The sequence below is a fragment of the Hemitrygon akajei genome, chromosome 17, assembly GCF_048418815.1.
Source record: "Hemitrygon akajei chromosome 17, sHemAka1.3, whole genome shotgun sequence".
Classification (NCBI taxonomy): Eukaryota; Metazoa; Chordata; class Chondrichthyes; order Myliobatiformes; family Dasyatidae; genus Hemitrygon; species Hemitrygon akajei.
Window position 1 is genome coordinate 1,533,904 of NC_133140.1, and position 25,681 is coordinate 1,559,584.

At 43.7% G+C, this 25,681-nt stretch overlaps 1 protein-coding gene across 1 annotated transcript in view; it reads left to right on the plus strand.

Annotated features, from left to right (window-relative positions):
• LOC140740438 (hydrocephalus-inducing protein-like) overlaps positions 1-25,681 on the plus strand; it is a 579,330-nt gene that overhangs the window by 478,799 nt on the left and 74,850 nt on the right. The window contains exons 59-61 of the mRNA XM_073069569.1: positions 4,831-5,052; positions 11,179-11,348; positions 25,470-25,668. Of these exons, the coding sequence (XP_072925670.1) occupies positions 4,831-5,052; positions 11,179-11,348; positions 25,470-25,668 (591 nt within the window). The remainder of the gene's footprint in view (positions 1-4,830; positions 5,053-11,178; positions 11,349-25,469; positions 25,669-25,681) is intronic.

Sequence of the window (25,681 nt, forward strand, 5' to 3'; positions counted from 1 at the left end):
GGCTTATGGTTTGGGTATGTCCAACATTTTCTCGAAGGGACATACTCATCCACATAGGTCTTGATGAATTCGATGATAAAAAACTGTGGCATATTCATTCAGATATGAAGATGAATCCTTGAATGCTGCCCAGTCCACTGACTCAAAGCAGCCCTGTGGGTGCTCCTACACCTCCCTTGACTATACCTTAGTGCTGTGTTCTTAGTGTTTGCTTATACATCAGGAGTAGAAGTAGACAATAGACAATAGGTGCAGGAGTAGGCCATTCAGCCCTTTGAGCCAGCACTGCCATTCAATCTGATCATGGCTGATCATCGACAATCAGTACCCCGTTCCTGCCTTCTCCCCATATCCCTTGACTCCGCTAACTTTAAGAGCTCTATCTAACTCTTTCTTGAAAACATCCAAAGAATTGGCCTCCACTGCCTTCTGAGGCAGAGCATTCCATAGATCCACAACTCTCTGGGTGAAAACATTTTTCCTCAACTCCGTTCTAAATGGCCTACCCCTTATTCTTAAGCTGTAGCCTCTGGTTCTGGTCTCCCCCCAACATCAGGAACATGTTTCCTGCCTCTAGCGTGTCCAAACCCTTAATAATCTTACATGTTTCAATCAGATCCCCTCTCATCCTTCTAAATTCCAGTGTATACAAGCCCAGTCGCTCCAATCTTTCAACATATGACAGTCCCGCCATTCCGGGAATTAACCTCGTGAACCTACGCTGCACTCCCTCAATAGCAAGAATGTCCTTCCTCAAATTTGGAGACCAAAACTGAACACAATACTCTAGGTGGGGTCTCACCAGGGCCCTGTACAACTGCAGAAGGACCTCTTTGCTCCTATACTCAACTCCAGTTGTTATGAAGGCCAACATGCCATTAGCTTTCTTACTGCCTGTACCTGCATGCTTACTTTCATTGACTGATGAACAAGGACTCCTAGATCTCATTGTACTTCCCCTTTTCCTAATTTGACACCATTCAGATAGTAATCTGCCTTCCTGTTCTTGCCACCGAAGTGGATAACCTCACATTTATCCACATTAAACTGCATCTGCCATGCATCTGCCCACTCACCCAACTTGTCCAAGTCACCCTGCATTCTCCTAACATCCTCCTCATATTTCACACTGCCACCCAGCTTTGTGTCATCTGAAAATTTGCAAATGATACTTTTAATCCCTTCATCTAAATCATGAATGTATATTGTAAATAGCTGCGGTCCCGGGACTGAGCCTTGCGGTACCCCACTGGTCACTGTCTGCCATTCTGTAAAGGACCCGTTAATCCCTACACTTTGTTTCCTGTCTGCCAACCAATTTTCTATCCATGTTAGTACCCTACCCCCAATACCATGTTCTCTAATTTTGCCCACTAATCTCCTATGTGGGACCTTATCAAAGGCTTTCTGAAAGTCCAGGTACACTACATCCACTGGCTGTGCCTTGTCCATTTTCATAGTTACATCCTCAGAAAATTCCAGAAGATCAGTCAAGCATGATTTCCCCTTTGTAAATCCATGCTGACTCGGACCAATCCTGTTACTGCTATACAAATGTGCCGCTATTTCATCTTTTATAATTGACTCTAGCATCTTCCCCACCACTGACGTCAGGCTAACTGGTCTATAATTCCCTGTTTTCTCTCTCCCCCCCTTTCTTAAAAAATGGGATAACATTAGCTACCCTCCAATGCACAGGAAATGTTCCTGAATCTATAGAACATTGGAAAATGATTACCAGTGCGTCCACAATTTCTAGAGCCACCTCCTTAAGTACCCTGGGATGCAGACCATCAGGCCCTGGGGATTTATCAGCCTTCAGTCCCATCAGTCTACCCGACACCATTTTCTGCCTAATGTGAATTTCCTTCAGTTCCTCCATTACCTTTGGTCCTCTGGCCACTATTACATCTGGGAGATTGTCTGTGTCTTCCCTAGTGAAGACAGATCCAAAGTACCTGTTCAACTCATCTGCCACCTCCTTGTTCCCCATAATAAATCCACCCGTTTCTGCCTTCGAGGACCGAACTTTGGTCTTAACTAATTTTTTCCTCTTCACATACCTAAAGAAGCTTTTACTATCATCCTTTATATTCTTGGCTAGCTTACGAAGGTACCTCATCTTTTCTCCCCGCATTGCCTTTTAAGTTTTTTTCTGTTGCTGTTTAAAAGTTTCCCAATCCTCTGGCTTCCCGCTCATCTTTGCTATGTTATACTTCTTCTCTTTTATTTTTATACTGTCCTTGACTTCCCTTGTCAGCCATGGTCACCCCCTACTCCCCTTAGAATCTTTCTTCCTCTTTGGTATGAACTGATCCTGCACCTTCTATATTATTACCAGAAATACCTGCCATTGTTGTTCCACTGTCATCCCTGCTAGGGTGTCCTTCCAGTCAACTTTGGCTAGTTCCTCCCTCATGGCTCCATAGTCTCCTTTGTTCAACTGTAATACTGACACTTCCGAATTTCCCTTCTCCCTCTCAAATTGTAGATTAAAACTTATCATATTATGGTCACTACCTCCTAATGGCTCCTTTACCTCGAGTTCCCTTATCAAATCCGGTTCATTACACAACACTAGATCCAGAATTGTCTTCTCTCTGGTAGGCTGCAGTACAAGCTGCTCTAAGAATCCATCTCGGAGTACAGCCAGGTGATCAGACTTTATAAAGTGCAGGTGTGGGATTGCACAGTATGCGTTTATGATGTCAGTAAAACAGAGGTTAAGTTCAAAGTTCAAAGTAAATTTATTATCGAAGTTCATATATGTCACTGTATACAATCTTGAGATTCTTCTTCTTGTGAGCATACTCAATAAATCCATCATAGAGCAGTAACATAACAGAATCAATGAACCATTGAGTGTTCAACCAGTGTGCAAAAGACAACAAACTGTGCAAATACAAATGGATATAAATAATAATAATAAAAAATAATCAATAAATATGAGATGAAGAGTCCTTGAAACTATGTCAAGGGTTGTGGGAACATTGCAATGATAGGTCAAGTGAAGTTGAATGAAGTTACCCCCTTTGGTTCAAGGCCTAATGGTAATAACTATTCCTGAACTTGCTGGTGTGATTTCTAAGGCTCTTGTACCACCTTCCTGATGGCAGCAGTGAGAATGGTGAATGGTGTGTGACCTGGCTAGTGGGGTCCTGATAATGGCTGATGCTTTCCTTGCAACAACGCTCTGTGTAGATGTGCTCAATGATGGGGAGGGCTTTAACCGTGATGGACTGGGTTGAATTCACTACTTTTTGTAGGATTTTCTGTTCAAGGTAACTGGTGTTTCTATACCAGCCAGTCAATATACTTTCCACTACGTCTGTTATGATGAATCTTTGCAAACTCCTGAGGAAACAACGGTGCTGCTGTGCTTTCTTCATAATTGCACTTCTCTGCAGTCCCTCCAAGGACACTCTACATCTCTGATCCTACGACAAGGACTGGCTCGTGGGCATCTGCTTTCCTCCTGCTGAGTCAATGATCAACTTCTTGGTCTTGCTGATGTTAAGAAGTTGTTGTTGTGGAACCACTCAGCCAGATTTTCAATCTCCCTCCTATGTGCTGTTTCATCACCACCTTTGATTCTGCCTATGACACTGGTGTCATCAGCAAACTTGAATAAGGCATTGGAGCTGTGCTTATCCACACAGTCATAAGTGTAAAGCAAATAGAGCTGGGAGCTAAGCACACAGCCTTGTGGCACATCTGTGCTGATGGGATTGTGTTGCCTCTCTGAACTGACTGGAGTTGTAAGTGATGAAATTGAGGATCCAATTACTTGAATGCTATTGAACTGGAAGCGTGTTAGCTCCTCTGGTTTCATAGATGAAATGCTGGTGCTAGTTGTTCGGAGACTTCTTTAAGCTGGCCTGGTTGAAATCCCCTGCGATGATAGGGATGGCATGAGGATGCGCTGTTTCGTGACTGCTGATCACGGTGCTCAGTCCTGCAGTTCCTGCCTGACATTAGCCTGAAATGGAATGTTAACAGGAAATTCCCTTGGCAGATAAGATGTACAACTGCTAGATGTTCCAAGTTGGATGAGCAGGACTGAGACAGATCCATCACATTTGTGTACCACAATGACCTTATCATAAAGCATACTCCACATCCTCCACCTTTAAAGGACTCAACTGACCTGTCTTTGCGGACAATGCCAATGCCATTGGGCTGTAGAGCTGCATCTGAAGTGGCAGCAGTGAACTATGTTTCTGTGAAGCAAAGTCCACAGCAGTCCCTGATATCCCTCTGGTATTGCAATCTTCCGCTGAGGTCTTCCATTTTGTTTTCCAGAGACTGTACTGTAGTTCAGCAATGGGTGAATTTGGTAGTGGGGGGGTGTCTAATCTCTCTCTGTTTCAATCATACCTGTAGCCCACTGTGCCTTCCCCGCTTCTATTTTCTTAAACTTGAACTGTACTTACAACCTGAGTCTGCCGTCTGGGGTCCATCAATTTTGATGAAGTTTTTAAAGGTCTTTAAATAATGTTGCTTACTGAAGTACCCATGGCTGTGGCTGTGGATTTCAGCTGTAGTAGTCCAAAAAGGAAATAATTGATGATTCTATTAGTACCATCTTAACAAGTTTAACCTGCCAGTGGGATGTGGGAGGAAGTGTGAGCACAGGCAGAACGTATACACTCCTCATAGACAGCAACTCCATCATTTGTGACACTGTGCAACCTGATGGTCTTTATTTATGAAATAACATCCTATAATCACCTTAACCAAAATCAGTGGTGGGTTATAGATCTGACAGTTTCCAGCACGGTGTTTATGTTGAAAAGTCTGATCTTCGTACTGTTGTCAATTTGTTCACAGGTGGAACTGAATGACCGCATCTGCTATTACTTCATCATTGCAAATAATGGGGCTTTTAACTTTGACTTTGAATGGGAGCTTTCAGGACCCCCGAGATCTCTCAGCTGCCTCAAACTAACTTGCAAGGAAAGAAGTGTTGAAGCAGGAAATAGTGTCTCATCAAAGATTGAGTTCCAGCCCGATCACAAATTGCTGCTTGAGGACGTGAAGCTAACACTGCAGGTAGGTAATGTAACACTTGCTTCTTCTAGCGGCTTCATCTAGGGGGTGATAACCCCCCCCCCCCCCCCCACTGCCCGGCCAAGCTTAAGAACTCTCGTTTGGGTGGATGCTATGTGATGTGCTCCCTGTTACAAATCAGTACCCTAAAATAACAAACAGTATACAATATGCGATTAAACGATTAAGCTTTATAACTCTTACTTTGACTACATGGTTAGTAGAGAAACAAAACATAAAAGAAAAAAGGCACCAATCATATTAAAAAGTCTGTGCACATTAGTTGGAGCTCATGCAGTTTCAGTAGTCCGTCTTCCCCCATCAATCTCCTCCTTCGGAGCCCCAGTCGGAGTCTACCCCGTCCGGTGATCTACCACATTCTCTCTTCATTTCTGCCTCTCCTTCTCCCAAAAGCCTGCAAAAACAACTGCTTCCAGAATCACCAAACAGGGCAACAAGATCTCGATTGGCTGACATGCATCAACAGTCCGGTTATCTCCCCCCATAACCCAAACATTGCTGCTACAGAGAAACCATTACTTCAGCAGTGAACGTTACACAAAACCATTACATAGCAGTGAACCCTTACAGCAATGAGACGAGCCCCACGTGCACTGTCACAGATTGCAGAAAGTGTGTGTTTACACTGAATTGTATCAGTAAGCAAAGTTTTTCCAGAACCCTCACAATTCAGAAATAAACATGAGCGGATAGAATTTCTAATTGATTAACATTTTAAAATTTGCCCTGAACCATGCCATCACATTTTTTAAGTCAGTGAACTGGATTATGTTCACAAATGAGAATTTCCATTTTGATTTATTTTTGGACAGGCTCAATGCCATTGACCTAATCACGACTACGTGAAGCTCACTATCAGCAAATACAGAAATTCAGAAATGTTTGAATAGGAAACAGGATTCAAGTATCTATTGATATACAAGTATTTATCTACAGACATCAATTTATGAATTTTCACCGTAACAACAAAGGATCTTTAGGATAAGTATCCATCATTTAGAACCTGGTGCAGCACAGAAGCGAAGCTTTCTGCCCACAGTTTTGGTGCTGAGCTTGATGCCAATCTAAACTAGTTCCATTTACCTGCACATGGTCCATAGATACTGATGGACTTTTACCGCTGTACCACTACATTTCAGTGTGGTATGGCGATTGTTCCATATCGGACCGCAAAGGACTCCAGTGTGTGTTGAAAACTGCCCAGCGGATTATCGGCACCCAATTGCCCACCATTGAGAACATCTACCATAACCGCTGCCTGGGCACGGTGAAAAGCATTATCAAGGATGCATCTCACCCTAACCATGGACTTTTTACTCTCCTCCAGTAGGCGCTACAGGAGCCTCCGCTCCCGCACCAGCAGGCGCAGGACGAGCTTTTTCCCTGAGGCTGTGACTGTGCTGTAACACTTGCTTTTTATTCGCAGTTACTTTGTAAATAACACTTTATTGTCATTTCGACCATAACTGCTGGTACAGTGCATAGTAAAAATGAGACAACGTTTTTCAGGACCATGGTGTTACATGACACAGTACAAAAAACTAGACTGAACTACGTAATAATTAAAAAAACAGACAAAGCTACACTAGACTACAGACCTACACTGGACTGCATAAAGTGCACAAAAACAGTGCAGGCATTACAATAAATAATAAACAGGACAGTAGGGCAAGGTGTCAGTCCAGGCTCTGGGTATTGAGGAGTCTGATAGCTTGGGAGAAGAAACTGTTACATAGTCTGGTCGTGAGAGCCCGAATGCTTCGGTGCCTTTTCCCAGACGGCAGGAGGGAGAAGAGATTGTATGAGGGGTGCATAGGGTCCTTCATAATGCTGTTTCCCTTGCTGATGCAGCGTGTAGTGTAAATGTCTGTGATGGCGGGAAGAGAGACCCCGATGATCTTCTCAGCTGACCTCACTATCCGCTGCAGGGTCTTGCAATCCGAGGTGGTGCAATTTCCGAACCAGGCAGTGATGCAGCTGCTCAGGATGCTCTCAATACAACCCCTGTAGAATGTGATGAGGATGGGGGTGTGGGAGATGGACTTTCCTCAGCCTTTGCAAAAAGTAGAGACACTGCTGGGCTTTCTTTGCTATGGAGCTGGTGTTGAGGGACCAGGTGAGATTCTCCGTCAGGTGAACACCAAGAAATTTGGTGCTCTTTACGATCTCTACCGAGGAGCCGTCGATGTTCAGCAGGGAGTGGACGCTCCGTGCCCTCCTGAAGTCAACAACCATCTCTTTTGTTTTGTTCACATTCAGAGACAGGCTGTTGGCTCTGCACCAGTCCGTTAGCCGCTGCGCCTCCTCTCTGTAAGCTGACTCGTCGTTCTTGCTGATGAGACACACCACGGTCGTGTCATCGGCGAACTTGATGATATGGTTCGAGCTGTGTGTTGCAGCACAGTCGTGGGTCAGCAGAGTGAACAGCAGTGGACTGAGCACACAGCCCTGGGGAGCCCCCGTGCTCAGTGTGATGGTGTTGGAGATGCTGCTCCCGATCCAGACTGGCTGAGGTCTCCCAGTCAGGAAGTCTAGTATCCAGTTGCAGAGGGAGGTGTTCAGGCCAAGTAGGCTCAGCTTTCTAATCAGTTTCTGAGGAATGATGTGTTGAATGCTGAACTGAAGTCTATGAACAGTATCCGAACGTGCGTGTCTTTTTTGTCCGGGTGGATTAGGGCCAGGTGGAGGGTGGTGGCAATGGCGTCGTCTGTTGAGCAGTTGGGACGGTATGCAAACTGCAGGGGTTCCAGTGAGGGGGGTCTTGATATGCCTCATGACGAGCCTCTCGAAACACTTCACGATGATGGATGTAAGTGCAACGGGACTTTCTGGTTAGATGCTAACTGCATTTCATTGGCTTTGTATCTGTACTCGGCACAATGACAATAAAGTTGAATCTAATCTAATCTAATATCTGTATTTCCTGCCAGTTCATGTTTCTGTCTAAATATTCTTAAATGTTGCCACTGGTTCCAGAAATCCTTCATTGTACCCCTGAACACCACGGGCTCCTTTTCCAGGAACACAGAGGCACGGACTTGACTCCAGAAGAGCTGCAGGACCCTTGACTGTTCACTGTGGCCAAGCCTGGCAGTAAGGTCCTCTCCATACCTTCCTGACTGGATAACCAAAGGTCAGGAGCGTGGAGCTGGTGTGGCAGAGCCTGAGGAGGAGCCCCCTCAGATATTTAAATAGAGGCTGTAATATCTCATAACTCTGTATTCACATGATACACCATCTCCTCCCAGCTGCAGAAATGACAGACAGTTTGGGAGTTCATAAATCAACTTAAAAACCTGTTCCATAGTACTGCTGTGTGCAACACACTCCCTCCACCCCCTCCCCAAGTCCTCAGTGTAAAGGGGAGGAGATCTCCGCTGCCACACAGCAAAATGGACAACTATGGCACATCCACAGGGCAGACACGGGCAAGGACTCCTCTTCAATTCTGTCAGATACAGACATTGTCCTGCCTTTTATCATCACCGTCAAACATTTCCACTGCTACTAGTGTCTAATCAATCTATGTACTTGCTGACCATTAAGTACCTGAAACTTGGTCCGTTGACCATATGCTGAGCAGCCAACACTGAACTCTTGGGCCATCTATCACCTATGCTGTGTTATTCAAACCAAGTTCTCCATAGCAGTAGCACATGACATCAAACAAAGATTCAAAGTACACTTATTATCAAAGTATGTATAACTCTGAGATTCGTCCTCCCACAAGCAGCCAAAACAAAGAATCACAATGGAGCCCATTGAAGAAAACATCAAACATCCAACACATGAATAAAAAGAATATAAATTGCTCACATGGCAAAAAGTGAGTGAACAACACATTGAATATCACTATGAAACCAGGAGTCCAGTAGTATTCAGCTTAGTGCAGTTCAGTGCCACACCGCTTGCCAATGCAGGCCGCAAGATCCTTCTATGCTGAAGCACCCCAGACTGCATCGATCAAACAGATCAAATGCAGCCAATCGAAGCATCGAGAAAGATTGAAATCATCAAGGTGGGTGCAGAGGCAAGTGAGAGTTCAGTGCCATCTACCTGACTCTCTCTTGCTGCCTTTACAGGAGGGTATCTGCATGTGACAGTCTCTCTTTCCTTCTCCTTCATGCTCGCAGGGGAAGATCCCTGCAGATGAGTGATCTCTCTCTCCCTTGACGCTGCCAGAGGATGGTGCTCAGTCTGTGGATTGTTGATTGCTAAATCACATTTATGATGTGTTCTAGTTTTCTGGTTGCTCCCTATTTTGTTGCTAGCTTGGGTGATTTTGAATCGGAGCGGCCTGCAGATAAGGAACACGGACCTGAACTGAAATGTGCTTTTTGATTATGTGTTTTATATCCTGTATTTTGCCTGTTTTTTTTGTGTTTTTTGTGTGTGGTGGTTGATGTTAATGCTTTTTTCTTTGAATGGGTTCCATGGTTCACTTCATAGTTATCTGTGGGAAGGCAAACCTCAGAATTGTGTACTGCATACATACTTCCACAGAATCTTTGAAAAAAGAGTTACGGGAATCCAGAAACACATGCAACATGAACCTCAAAGTCCCCCAGAGCCTCTCCAGTTGATCCTGACAACATGGATCCTGCGGGAGGGAGAGGAAGACTGTTTATACACAGGCAGACAGCACTAAACACCTGCCCATCCTCTGCTGTTGTCCTTGTCGACTTCAACCTTGCTTGACGCCTCATTCGGAGAGAAGTGATAGAGTCGATCATGGCCTATCTCCAGGCTTCCAGGCCTCCAGACCTCATACTCTGCACCAAACCTCCCTCAGAGACAGCAGAGCACCAGATTGCTCAATCAGCCCAAAGACACACCATCAAAATGTAAATCACAGGCTCCAATCGCACACAGCATAGTAATAGAACCATTTTTGATAGAAGAAGGTGAAGAAGTAGTTTCATGAACTGTCAGGAAGATGTCGCAATTGGTCACGTTGTTCACTGGCGCCATCTTCCTCAAATAAACACTTACTTGGAGGTTCTATTGAAAACCCTTCAGTGTGTTTTGGTCAAAGACCAGATAGGTTTCCAGAGAAGTGCTCTGGCTGTTGCCCAATAAGCCATGTTAACTGTCTCTGTAACAGAGGTGATGCTTTGCCAGAGTAAGGACTGAAGCTCCAACTGTCAGCCTCAGATTGTGTATCATCATTGACTGAACTCAGTATCAAATTGCCTGGGCTTTCAGACAAAAGCTCCCAGCCGGGCTTCAGCCTGAAATCTTTTTATGCTTATTGGAGCAGAATTCGGCCATTCAGCCCATTAAATCTGCTCCACAATTCGATCATGGTTGATTTATTTTCCCTCTCAACCCCATTTTTAACAACCTTATTAATCAAGAACTAATCAAGCTCTGCCTTAAATATATCTAAAGCTTTGGACTCCACAGTCCTTTTTGGCAATGAATTCCAGATTCATAACTCTCTGGCTAAGGAAATTCCTCCTCATGTCTGTTGTAAAGGGTCATCCATCTATTCAGAGGTTGTGTTCTCTGGTCCTAGACTCCACTACTACTGGAAACATGCCTTCCACATACACTCTCTCTCGCCCTTTCAATATTCAGAAGATTTAAATGAGACCCCCCTCATTCTTCTGAACATCAGTGATGTTCAGTGAGGGTAGTGGTGAGCTGCCTTTTTGAACATCTACTGTCCGTGTGGTGTGGGTTGACCCACAGTGCTGTTAGGGAGGCATTTCCTGGAGTATGACCCAATGATGGAAAAGAATGGCAGTATATTTCCAAGTTAGGATGGTGTGTGGCTCGGGGGGTAAATTACAGCTGGTGGTGCTCCCCACACTCTTGCTGCCCTTGTCCTTCCAGCTGGTAGACCTGGTGAGTTTGGAATGTGCTGTCCACGAATGAAACCATGGCATGTGGACACCGTCCTTCAGGAAGGAATTGTACCAGAAATAGAGACTGGGGTACTGTAATAGCTGTTTTATTACATTATTGGAGGTCCTATTGGAAATGGAAGTCTCTGAATTATAGCACAGCTGCAGAGTAATGGTGAGTGATCAGTGTGACTCCCCAAGGGCTACACAGATGGATTATAAATCATGTTAATACAGTGCACCCTGCTCTTGTCCACAGATACTGAAAGGTCCTCATTTTGCCTGTGTGCTCACTGGGTACACAGTGTCTCCAAGCATCCACTTGTCTTTTACAACATGTGATTTTGGGGTGTGTTTCATCTATAACGCTGGCATGACACCTCATAAGAAAATCCTGATCATCACCAATAAACAGGAGCAACCAGTCAGGTAAGTGAGTGGCACTCATTAACCTCACTGTTACCAGAGTTTGCACTAATCGTTTCCTGAATGATTACCCGCAGGAATCTGAGTCCAGTGCACCACAGAAATAGACCCTTTAGCCAATCACATATATGCCAATATCTGTTTAAATGTCTGTCTGGTCACATGGTCATAGCAGAGCACCACACAACAATAGACCCCTCCGCCTAACTCATCAATGCCAGCCACAATTTCCATCTAAACTGAACCTATTTTCCAACATTTGGCCAATATCCCCCTAAACCTTTCCTATTGATGTACCTATTCAAATATCTTAAATGTTGTTATTGTACCAACCTGACCACTTTCTCTGGCAGCTCATTCTATATAATCACTAACCTCTGTGTGAAAAAGTTATCCCTCAGGTCTCCTCTTACCCTCAACCTATGCCCTCTAGCTGTAGATGCCTTTTTCCTGGGAAAAGACCACGTGCATTCAGCCTGTCTGTGGTCTTTATGTTTTATACAGCTCCAAGGAATAAAATCCTAATAATAATCTCCTTGTAACTTGGACCCTCAATTCCTGCACGATTCTCGTAAATCTTCTTTGCACTCTTTCAAACTTAACTATCTCTTTCCTCTAACAGGGTAACCGAGACTAGGCACAATACTTCAGGTGCAGCCTGACTAATGTCTTGTGCACTGCAACAAAATATCTCAACTCCTGTACATAGTTCCCCGATTGGTGAAATCCAGTATACCAAATGCCTTCTTCACCCCCTGTCTCGTCCCGTCTAGCCATGACACGACCATAAGGGAACCATGTGCTGGTACTCTTGGATGCTGCTGCTCTACGTACCGTATAGTATTTCCTCCGGCCGTATTATTCACTGAGCAAGTCCGACCCAGGTTTGGCTTCCCAAAATACAATACTTTGCAATTGTCTGAATAGAACTCCAGTTACCATTTCCTTGGCTCATTTCCCCAGCTAATCAAAGTCCGCCTGTAATTTTGATCACTGTCTATGATGCCACCAATTTCAGTGCCTCCTGCAATCATGCTAAGCATGGCTTGTACATTCTCATCCAAATCATTGATATGGATGAACAACACCCATTCCATAAGACCATACAACATAGGAGCAGAATTAGGCCATTTGGCCCATCAAGTCTGCTCTGCCATTCAATTGTTTAGATCCTTTTTTCCCCTCCTCAGCCCCACTCCCTGGCCATCTCCCCATAACCTATGATGCTGTATCCAATCAAGAACCTAAAAAGCTATGCTTTTCAATGAGATACTCCCTCATCCTTCTAAATTCCAGTGAGTACAGACCCAGAATTGTCAAACATTCCTCATATGATAACCCTTTCGTTCCCAGAATCATCCTTGTGAAAAAGTTTTTACTATCTACTTTGATATTGTTTGCTAGCTTGTTTTCATATTTCATCCTTTCCCTCCAAAGGTTCTTTTAGTTGCTCTCTGTAGGTTTTTAAAAGCTTCCCCATTCTCTGTCTTCACACTAATTCTTGCATTGTTGTATGCCCTCTCTTTTGTTTTTACATTACATTTTACTCTTTTGCTCTTACCTGCCTTTGTCAGCCAAGGTGATACTATTTTGCCATTTGAGATTTTCTTTGTCTTTGGAATACATCTGTCCTGCATCTTCCTTATTTTTCCCAGAAATTCATGCCATTGTTGCTCTGCTGTCATCCCTGCCAGCATCTCCTTCCAGTTTACGTTGGCCAACTCCTCCCCCATACCACTGTAATTTCCCTTACTCCACTGAAATATTGCTACATCAGACTTTACTTTCTCCCTATCATATCTCAAGCTGAACTCAATCATATTGTCATGCTGAAGGCTGTCAGTCTGAAATGTCAGCTGAACTCTTTTCCATCGATGCTGCCTGGCCTGCAGAGCTCCACCAGCATTTCCTCTGTGTTGCTTGGATTCCAGCATCTTCAGATTTCCTCTTGTTTGTGATTCAATCATAACGTGATCACCGCCTCCTAAGGATTCTTTTACCTTAAGCTCCCTAATCACCTCTGGTTCATTACATAACACCCAATCTAGTAAAGCTGAATGAGAAACTGCTCTAAAAAGCCATCTGATAGGCATTCAACAAACTCACTTTCTTGAGATCCATTACCAGCCTGATTTTCCTAATTGACCTGCATGTTGAACTCTCCCATGACTATCATACATTGCCCTTTTGACACCTCCTTTCTATTTCCTGTTGTAATTTGTGGTCCACATCACAGGTACTGTTGGGAGGCATGTATACATCTCCCATCAGGGTCCTTTTACCCTTGCAGTTTCTCAGCCCACAAGGATTCAACATTTTCTGAACCTATGTCACATCTTTCTTCTGATTTGATGCCATACTTTACCAGCAGAACCACACCACCCCCTCTGTCTACCTTCCTATCCCTCTGATACAATGGGCATTCTGTTCCCAACTGTAAGCATCCCTCAGCCACAATTCCGTGATGTCCACAACATCACAACCATCACATCACAACATCAACATCAAGTGCAACAAGTTCATCTGTACCTTATTTCTTATACTCTGTGCATTGCGATATAACACTTTGAATACTGTATCTGCTACCCTTTTTGATTCTGCATCCCTAACGCACTGATATTCACCCTGCTGGCTGCAATTTTTTTCTATCATCTGCCTGCCCTTCCTGACAGTCGGATTTTATACCATCTGTCCTATCCTGAGTCCTTTCACTCAGTTTCCACCCCCCCCCCCCACCGCCAAATTAGTTTAAACCCTCCCCAATAGCTCTTACAAACCTGCCCTCAAGAATATTGGCTCTCCTCTCCCCTTGGGTTCAGGTGCAACCCATCACTTTTGATCAGGTCATACCTCTCCCAGAATAGATCTCAATGATCCATTCCTGTGACACTGAGTAGTCAGAGGCCTGCAGTCCGAGAAGCTATTTTCCACCATCATCCTCTGCCTTCTACCACTTACAGGCTTTGAAATTGTGTGAGGTAACTGTTCATCAAAAGAAGACCTGAATCAGAATCAGTTTTAATGTTCAATGTTCCATCTAAACCGTAGTGCCCAGTGACTACTACATGTGTGTACTGAGTAATTTTTTCAGTAAAAACAGTATAAATAAGCCAGTTTTAAAATCTGCAGACAAATTATCGCAAACTCCATGTTGTCAACACTGTCTGCATCAGAAACTGGAAAAGGAAATGCGATCGTGTACAATCGTGAAATATACTTAACATGCCAACAAGGTAGAAGGTGACAACCTTTTGTGCACAGTTTAAATTCCTTTGTGCACTAGTAGTAAAAGATGTGTGCATGCACACACCTCAAAGGGAACATTGCATGTACCATGAATAAGAAATATATATAAAAAATTCATTGAATATGTAGTGTAAAAAAAGAGCCAAAAAAGTGAGGTAATGATCATTAATTCATTGCCTATTCAGAAATCTGATGGTGGAGTCCACATTCAGTTCCTTGGTCTTACTGACATTGCGTGCACAGTTGTTGCGACACCACTCAATCAGCTGATCTATCTCACTCCTGTACATCTCCTTGTCACCATCTGAAATTCTGCCGATAGTTGTGCCATTAGCAAATGCTTAGATGATGTTTGAGCTGTGCTTAGCCACACAGTCACGTATGTACAGTGTTATGTGGTAGGCAACAATGAATGTAGAATTAAGTCAAGTTTTATAAACAAACATAAACATTTATTAAATTCTGCTCAACAAAAGTGAAAAGTAAACAAACGACTCACTTAACCAGAAGTTAACTGCTATACGGCAATTTAACGAACGGCGAAACTCTGGAATAGCTCTTAAAGTGGTAAATTAGAACACATCTTAAAGTGGTAAATTCAAAAGTCCAAGTGATTTATACAGTCAGTTAGGGGAGACTTCCCGGAAAACTGATTTCTTTGAAGATGTGAAGTTACTGCTGATCCCAGCCGAGAGATGACTTGTCCAAAGTATTCACGATGAAGGAAATAAAATGGCTTAAAGAAACTGACCTTTTTTGCTGGAGGGTGAACACTGCACAAACCTTCCTGATCTTGCAGGGGATATCTCAGATGCAGGTCACTATTCCTGAACAAAGATTCAATCAGGTCGATCCTGTATAAAACCACCGAATGACACCGATTTTACTCAACCCTTCGGGTTCACATGCTTCAGTAAGGTCTTAGCTCTCCAATGCTAGACTGTAAAGGTAAAACAAAAGTACACCAAACCAGAAGCGGCAGCAATTGGTGAAAGGTTTTTGCACCTTACAATAGAAAGAAAAAACTCCACCTTAAAACAAAACTGCGTCATGAGACAAATACACAGCAAAACTACCTAATGAACTACCCTATCGAACTACCCCCATGACAACAGGGGTTTTCCCTTATATACCTGTTAGAATATGCCATCACAGGACCTTACACCGGCGGGAAAATTACATCACCCCACCATCACAAGACAGTTACATTATGCTCACAAGATACTCAATTACATCATGGTCATAAGACTGTCACAAGATACCCACGGGGTGTGTAACAAGAGAGAGCAGAGCAGTGGGCTAAGCAAGCATCCTTGATTGTCAGTAAATGGAACCTTTATTTCCAATCCACACTGACTGTGTTCTCCCAGCGAGGAAGTCAAGGATCCAGTGGCAGTGGGAGATACAGAACGCCAGACTTTGGAGCTTGTTAATTAGAATTGAGGCCATGATGGTATTAAACAATGGGTGTAATCAATAATCAGCCACCCGACATAGGTATTGCTATTGTCCATGTGATCCAAGGCTGAGTGGAGAACCAGTGAGATTGCATCTGCTGTAGATTGATTGAGGAAATAGGCAAATTGAAGTCAGTCCAGTCCTTGCTTAGGCAAGAGTTGATTCTGTCCATGACCAATCTCTCAAAGCAGATACGAATATAATTAGGCAATAACTGTTGAGGCAGCTCACCCTGCTCTTCTTAGACACTGAGCAGGAGGGAACTGCTGACTGTAGCAGTGAGAGGTTGAGGTGTCCTTGAACATTCCTGCTGTTGGTTTGCACAGCTTTTTGATGCCCCAACAGGTACACCGTCAGAGCCTGATGATTTGTGAGGGTTCACACTCTTTGAAAACTGTTCTGACATGGGCCTCTGAGACAGAAATCTCAGGGTTAGCAGATGTGCAGGGATTTGTACAGTTGTAGTTTATTCCCTTGCAGAATGTGCATAAAAGGTGTTGAGCTCATCTGGAAGTGAAGCATCACAGCCATTCATGATGTTAGGTTTTGCTTTGTAGGAAGTGATGGTAAACCCTCCCAGAGTTGATGAGCATCTGATTCTTTTCCTAACTTTAATCAGAGTTTTTTTCACTATTAAAACCATCTTCCATAGGTTATAATAGACATCTTGTATAGTTTTGGATCATTCATCTTAAAAGCCACAAATCTAGCCCTCAACAGACTGTGAATCTCCTGGTTCATCCGCAGCTTATGATTTGGGTATATCCAGTATGTTCTGAAGGCACACTCACGCTCACAGGTCTTGATGAAGTCAGTGATAACTGTGGCATATTCATTTAGATTTAAAGATGAAAACTTCAATATTTTCCAGTCCACTGTCTCAAAGCAGTCTTGCAAGTGCTCTTCTACCTCCCTAGAGCAGACGTTTTGGTCCTGACCACTAGTCTTAAGGCTCTGCCTATATGCTGGGAGTAGAAGTGGAGAAGTACTTTGAGGTGGCACAGGAAGCATTCTTGATAGTGGTGTGATCATGCTCAGAGTGTGTTGGCTCCTCTGGTGATGTGATAAGACTGAGGATTAATACTGAGGCAGAGTATTTTGCAAAATTATGTGATCTGATTCGAGCTTTGTCTGCTTACTGAAACTAAAACAAGCCAGCTGCTGTTTAGAGGGTATTTGTGACATTACACTTCTGAATGAAGCTGAGGAATGACTGAAACAGCATTGAGCAGTGAGGCAGTGATATCAGGCTAGCCTCACAGAGACTGGGGTTTGAGGAAAATCCATGTTTGTGGAAGATCGTTCCTATCAGACTGAGTGAGTCTGACCTGATATGAAAATGGGTGCTCACAGGTTGGTTATTATGAGAATAGGTCCACAGCTTCAAATTCTCATATGTATCACTAAGATTGTCTTAATTATGTAGTATGGCAATAAATCTCAACACTAAAGCATGGACATAATAGAAGACTTTGACAGAGCCAGGTCTGACTAAACTACCAAAAAGACACTAGGGTTTTGACCTAATCCTCAACCTGAATCTATTCTCAACTCCTTGTTCATTGTTTTTTGTCATTCAGTGAGGATAGGTATTGGTGCTGGAGAATGAGCTATCTCCTACTTTAACAAAACAGCAGCAGATTCTCTTCACTCAGACAAAAATAATAAATTTTGCATGCCTCAGAAAGATGGCCTTTGAAAGCATAAATGAGTGTCTGCTAGGAAAGAGATACTCTCTTTAAAACGCATAAAGACACAATTCCAGTTATCAAATCTGATACGTGAAAAAGTTCCATACTTACTGAAGGAAGTGGAGATTTTGACACGATCCAGAGAGAATGCATACAGGATCAAACAAATAAACGGCAATTGGATGCCCAGGAAGATACAGTGGGATAACAGCCTAGTGCAGGTAAATGGGATTAGTGCGGTCAGTATGAAAGGGGCGGGCCAAAGAGCCTGTTTCTGTGTTGTATGTTTCTATGATTCTGTGATTCTCATGTTTTGTTCATTGACAATAATTAAGCAAGAAAGAGTGCAGGGAAGATTTCCAAGGATGTTGCCTGGACTAAAGGGCTTGAATTAAAACAAGAGATGGGATGAGCTGAACAACACACACAAAATGCTGGAGGAACTCAGCAGCCAGGCAGCATCTGAAAAAAAGAGTACAGTCGATGTTTTGGCCCAAGCATGGGGAACCACCTATTCGAAGTTGTTCTTCAAGACACACACCATACTGACATGGAAGTATGGCTTCACCATCACTAGTTCAAAACCCTGGAACTCCCTCACATACAGCACTGAGGGTGATCTCACAGAGGTTTATAATATACTGTGGGACTCAGGTAAACTGGATTATCATGGTCTTTTTCCCAGGGTAGGAAAATCTAAAACTAAAGAGTGGAGATGGTTAGGCAAATTTAACTTTCTCGGTATTATAAATGTAGAGAACCTGTTCTAGACCCAGCACATAAGTGAAATTATGAAGAAAACACGGGAGCACCTCACTTCCTTAGAATTTTTTGAAGATTTGGCATGACCTCTAAAACTTTGAGAAACTTTTATCGATGTGCGGTGGAGAGTATATTGACTGGCTGCATCACAGCCTGGTATGGAAACACCAATGCCCCTGAACAAAAAGTAGTGGATATGGCCCAGCCCCTCACAATTAAAGCTTTCCCATCACTGAGCACATCTACACGGAACATTGTCACAGGAAAGCAGCATCCATCATCAGGGACCCTCACCACCCACTCACGCTCTTTTCTCACTGCTACCATCAGGAAGAAGGTACAGGAGCCTCAGGACTCACACCACCAGGTTCAGGAACAGTTATTACCCCTCAACCATCAGGAAAGAGGTACAGGAGCCTCAGGACTCACACCAGCAGGTTCAGGAACAGTTATTACCCCTCAATCATCAGGAAGAAGGTATGGGAGCCTCAGGTCCCACACCACCAGGTTCAGGAACAGTTATTACCCCTCAACCATCAGGAAGAAGGTACGGGAGCCTCAAGATTCACACCACCAGGTTCAGGAACAGTTATCATCCCTCAACTATCAGGAAGCAGGTAGAGGAGTCTCAGGTCCCACACCACCAGGTTCAGGAACAGTTATTACCCCTCAACCATCAGGCTCTTCAGCCAGAGGGGACAACTTCATTTGAATTCACTTGCCCCATCATTGAAATGTTCCCACAACCTATGGACTCATTTTCAAGGATTCTTCATCTCATGTTATCAATATGAATTATTTATTTCTTTAACATTATTTGCTTTTTTATTTGAACAGTTTGTTGTCTTTTGCACAGTAGTTGAACACCCAAGTTGATTATGGTCTTTCATTGATTCTATTCTGGTTAATATTCTGTTATGGATTTATTGGGTATGCCCACAAGAACTTTGTATGAAACTAGTTGCCAGAGCAAGTTCTACAGGTGGGCACAATGACATTCGGCAGATATGTAGATGGGAAAGTTTAGAGGGATATGGACCAAACCGAGGTAGATCAGGAAGGCATCTTGTTAGGCGTGGCTGAGTTCAGATGAAGGACCTGTGTCTATGTTGTATGAAGAGAAGGTGGCTAACTTGTTCTTTGAGATAAGAAGTATCACATGTGACATTGCTGCATTTTACCATCTCAACCAGAAACCTCTGTTCATGCTTTCTTGTCCTGTGATACTTTTCACTTTTTTGTTACATTTACCAGGCCACTGGATACTTTCCAGCACATCTTTGTCAATTTTAAGCAATTCTTCTGATCATTTGCAAAAATAAAATTCTTGCTGGTGCCTAGAATACGAACACAACGCTGGAAGAACTCAGTAGGTCAGGCAGCATCCGTGAGAAAAGAGTAGCCAACGTTTCAGGAACTCCTGATGAAGGGTCTCGGCCCGAAATGTTGTGTTCGTATTCTTTGATCCACAGCATCTGCAGTTGTATTTTTGTGTTTTGCTGGTGCCTGTCCTTTCACAATTCCTGGTTTGGCCACACGGCGGTGCTGCAGTTCACTCACTAATTGGATATCAAATATTGATTATTTATTACAATAAAAATGAAAAGTGTGAGGAGTGGAATTTCTCAGCCAGCTTTCTGTGGGGAGGCTAGAGGCGTAATAAAGTTTGAAAAATCACAAACCAAGACTGTTCGGAATATAACCAGAAAGCATGTTGGTATCGGGCTTGATAGGATTATCATGATCATGGCCCAGTTAGCAGTTTTGTCTCCAAGGAGTCTGCAGGCTGAAGTATCATTCCAGATTCATAGAATCACAGGGAAATAGCCCACTTCGCACTTCACACTCATCTCACGTCATTCCCATCACCATTCTCCCCTTCACTTACACGCTAGGGGAAACTTACAGCTGCCAATTAACATAACAACCTGCATGTCTTTGGGATGTGCAAGGGAACTGGAGGGAACAGAATCCATTCAGTCATAACTCCATACAGCCAGCATTGAGAGTCATAGAAGCTGAGCTGGGGTGGTTCTGTGCTGCCCTGAAAGTGGACATTTTCTTTTTATTCAAGGCTTAGCCAGCATTCAATTGCCCAACCCTAGTTGCCCTAGAGAAGGTAGTGGTGAGCTGCCTTGTTGAATCACTGCAGCCCTTGAGGTGTAGGTGTCCCCACAGTGCTGTTAGGGAGGGAGACCATGTCAGGATGGTGTGTGACTTGGAGGACAACTTCCAGCTGGTTGTGTTGCTTTTGCTGCCCTTGTAGAGGTGGTGGGTTTGGAAGGTGCTGTCTGAGTTGCTGCAGTGCATCCTGTAGACGGTACACACTGCTGACACTGTGTGTCGGTGGTGCAGCGAGTGAGTGAGTGGTTGTGGATAGGGTGACTATCGATAAGGCTGCATTGGGTTTGGAAGGTGCTGTCTGAGTTGCTGCAGTGCATCCTGTAGACGGTACACACTGCTGACACTGTGTGTCGGTGGTGGAGTGAGAGGTTGTGGATAGGGTGACTATCGATAAGGCTGCATTGGGTTTGGAAGGTGCTGTCTGAGGAGTCTGTCTGAGTTGCTGCAGTGCATCCTGTAGACGGTACTCACTGCTGACACTGTGCGTCGGTGGTGGAGTGAGAGGTTGTGGATAGGGTGACTATCGATAAGGCTGCATTGGGTTTGGAAGGTGCTGTCTGAGTTGCTGCAGTGCATCCTGTAGACGGTACACACTGCTGACACTGTGTGTCGGTGGTGGAGTGAGTGGGTGGTTCTGGATGAAGTCACAGTCAAGTGCGCCACAACATCCTACGTGGTGTTGAGCTTCTTGAGTGTTGTTGAAGCTGAACATCTCCACACTCCTGACCTGTGCCTTGCAGATGGTAGACAGGCTTTGGAGAGTCAGAAATGACATTTTAGAACTGTACTACCTGAGCTCCCATCTTCCCATTAGATGTTAAACCATTAGCTGTCCCTATGGCATTGAGCCAGTTTCAGAGAGAGGCAGGACAGTTCTCCCTCAGTCATTACTGCAGAGTCTGAGCATCCTTCCCGTTAGAACATTACAGCACAGAAAAAGGCCTTTTGGCCCTTCTTGGCTATTTCTACATGTTTGGTGGTAAGTAACTTTGGGATGCCTCGAGGTCTTAAAGGAGACAGTAAAGGTACACATTTTGGATGGGGAAGATCTCCCTTGTTCAGAGCTTGTTCATCTCTCTGCCTGCACAGATGCTGCCTGACCTGGTTTGTTTCTTGCACACAAACGGCAGGAGCTATCCGATAGAACTAACTGAATGTAATTAGGACTCCACATAGCATATTGACCTAGGGAGAACACTGATGTGGCTTTGTTGATTCTGCCAGTGGATTAGTAGGATACTGGACTTGTGGACTTACAGTGCTTGAAGTTCCTATGGTCAGTAGGCCCATCTCAGAAATGTACAGGAGGGCTGGGGTCACTGCTGCCCGGCAGATGATGGGCTTTGTGCCGGGTTTGTAGAGTTGATTTTCAGTGATAAATGTATTCATTGAGAGGAAGTGCCTTGCCACAGGGAGGAGAGTTAAGTTATAGAGTCACATAGTTGTACAGCATCAAAACAGGCCCTTTGGCCCACTATATCAATGCTGATCTGCTTGCCCATCTACACTAATCTTATTTGCCAGCATTTGGACCATATCCTTCTACACCTTGCCTAATGTAGTGTCTGTCTAAATAGCTCTTCAGAAAAGTGATTGTATCTGATTCTACCATCTCCCCAGCAACAAGTTCCAATATCATCTGATCTGTGTAGTAAGAGAAGCTTAACCCTCAGATCCCCTTTAAAATTCTTTTCTGTCACTTTAAACCTATGTGTATGACTCCACTGGAGGACCTGGACAATGGCTTTCCCTGTGTCAAACAGCAGAGATACCCCTCTGAAGTTATGATAGTCAGATCTGTCTACTTGGTCAAAACTTGCTATGATTGGAGTATCCTCCTCTTCCCACATGAAGATGCGACTGTCAGTTTGTGCCTGAAATTCCTATTTGCTATGTTTTGGAACGTCATCGGGGATGCTATCTGACCCTGATCGTCTTGATTTTTCAGACCACATATAAGTTTTTGTGCTTCTCCTCAGTCAAGAGTGGTGGTGAGGTTAGACCAGGTAATTTATTGTAGATTGGAGTCAAGGCCATTCACATCCAGCACAGGATCATATTGAGTTCTTAAAACAGTTCATTGCAGGCACTAACTGTCTCTCTGTCCTGGACAGAGTCATAGATTCACAGCAAGAAAACAGTCTCTCCAGCCCAACTTGTCCATTTCCCCACATATCCCATTAAACCTATCCAATCCATCCGTGTACATGTCCAAATGCTTATTAAACATTGTAGTCATATTTGCCTCTACCACTTCTTTTGACAGCTTGTTCTATTTACCCACTACCCTCTCAGCAAAAAACATGCCCCTCCTGTCCCCTTTAAATCTTACCATTCTCATCTTAAATCTATGCCCTTTAGTTTTACACTCCCTTACCCTGGGAAAACGTTTGTGACTATCTACCTTACCTATGCTCATTTCTAATTTTATAAATCTCCAGAAGATCTCCCCTCATCGTCCTTCGCTCCAGAGAGAGCAGTCCGCAGTCTATCCAGGCTGTCATTATAGCTCAAGCTGCCCACTCCAGGGATAGCCTTGTTAATCATTTCAGCACCCTCTCTAAGCTTAGTCACATCCATTTAATAGCCAGGCAGCCACAATGCATACAATACATAAAGTGTGGTCTAACTAACGTTCTGAACAACAGTAATGTAGTGTCTCAGCCTCTTGTATTCAGTGCCTCAGCCAATGAAGACAAGAACAGCATATACTTTCTTCATCGGTCTGTCTACCAGTATTTTCACTTTCAGGGAACTACACACTTGTACCCAAGGTCTGTATTTTACAACACTCCCAGGGTCCTGCCATTTATTTATATGTCCTGGTTTGGTTTAGCTTCCCAAAATGCATCACTCACAGTTGTACCACTTAAATTCCATCTGCTATTCCCTTGTCCACTATCCCAGTTGACATAAATCTGTTATAGCATTCAGACAACCTTCCTCACTGTTCTTTATATGACCATTTTGTTGTCATTTACTAATCATGCATTCTTAGAGAGAATAACCACTTGGCTGAGGAAAATAATTTTCTCTCATAGAAAGATGTGGTGATTTTCAAAATGGAAAATCACAAGTGAGACCCCATTTCAACGTCTTCACAACAATTAATTTGATAGTTGGAATTTAGATAGAGTCACAGAATGGTATAATGCAGTAAGGGTTGTCCAACTGGTTTCATGCCCCTGTAGTCAATAGACAATAGGTGCAGGAGTAGGCCATTTGGCCCTTTGATCCAGCACCGCCATTCACTGTGACCATGGTTGATCATCCACAATCAGTACCCCGTTCCTGCCTTCTCCCCATATCCCTTGACTCCGCTATCTTTAAGAGCTCTATCTAACTCTTTCTTGAAAGCATCCAGAGAATTGGCCTCTACTGCCTTCTGAGGCAGAGCATTCCATAGATCCACAACTCTCTGGGTAAAAAAGTTTTTCCTCAACTCCATTCTAAATGGACGACCCCTTATTCTTAAACTGTGGCCTCTGGTTCTGGACTCCCCCAACATCGGGAACATGTTTCCTGCCTCTAGCATGTCCAATCCCTTAATAATCTTATATGTTTCAAACAGATCCCCTCTCATCCTTCTAAATTCCAGTGTATACAAGCCCAGTCGCTCCAATCTTTCAACATATGACAGTCCTGCCATCCCAGGAATTAACCTTGTGAACCTACGCTGCACTCCCTCAATAGCAAGAATGTCCTTCCTCAAATTTGGAGACCAAAACTGAACACAGTACTCCAGGTGTGGTCTCACCAGGGCCCTGTACAACTGCAGAAGAACCTCTTTGCTCCTATACTCAACTCCCCTTGTTATGAAGGCCAACATGCCATTAGCTTTCTTCACTGCCTGCTGTACCTGCATGCTTATTTTCAGTGACTGATAAACAAGGTCACCTAGATCTCATTGTACTTCCCCTTTTCCTAACTTGACACCATTCAGATAGTAATCTGCCTTCCTGTTCTTGCCACCAAAGTGGATAACCTCACATTTATCCACATTAAACTGCATCTGCCATGCATCTGCCCACTCACCCAACCTGTCCAAGTCACCCTGCATTCTCTTAACATCCTCCTCATATTTCACATTGCCACCCAGCTTTGTGTCATCTGCAAATTGGCTACTTTTACTTTTAATCCCTTCATCTAAATCATTAATGTATATTGTAAATAGCTGCGGTCCCAGCATTCTACGTGGCTGCATCACGTGTGTGTGTGTGTGTGTGTGTGTGTGTGTGTGTGTGTGTGTGTGTGTGTGTGTGTGTGTGTGTGTGTGTGTGTACGCACTACTGTACAGGTTAAAAATAAGCTGCAGAGAGTTATATATTTAGTCAGCTGCATTATGGGCACTAGCCTCCGTAGAATCCAGGACATCTTCAAGGAGCGATGCCTCAAAAAGGCAGCGTTCATCATTAAGCACCCCCATCACCCAGCTCATGTACTGTTCTCATTGATACCATCAGGAAAGAGACGGAGGAGCCCGAAGACACACACTCAACAATTCAGGAACAGCTTCTTCCTCTCTGCCATCCAATTTCTGGACGGACAATTAACCCATGAGCACTACCTCACTATATATTTTTTCATTTTTTACTTTTGTACTACTTACTTAATTTATCTATTATATATTTATGTATATATTTACTGTAATTCATAGTTAATATTCTATTATTGTTATTGCATTGGAATGCTGCTGTTAAGACAACAAATTTCACTGCATATGCCAGTGATATTAAACCTAATTCTGATTCTGATTCTGATAATTGTGGAACAGCAATATCTGAAATGTGTCTTCCTCTGAATGTAACATGTCTCACTATTCACTTTTATTTCTCACGACAAGCCTGGAGTGCTTGTTCCCCACAAACTCCTACCTGGAGGTAAAATTCCAGCCCTGCACTCTGGCACCAAAGAAAAGTGTGGAAGCTGTCATTACTTTCTACCCGAGAGAGCCAATCAGGTACAAGGAAAAGGTCACCTTTGCGATGAATGGACTCAGCTACCAAAGTGTCCAGATCCTTGGCCGAGGGACAGAGATGAAGGTATTTTCATATT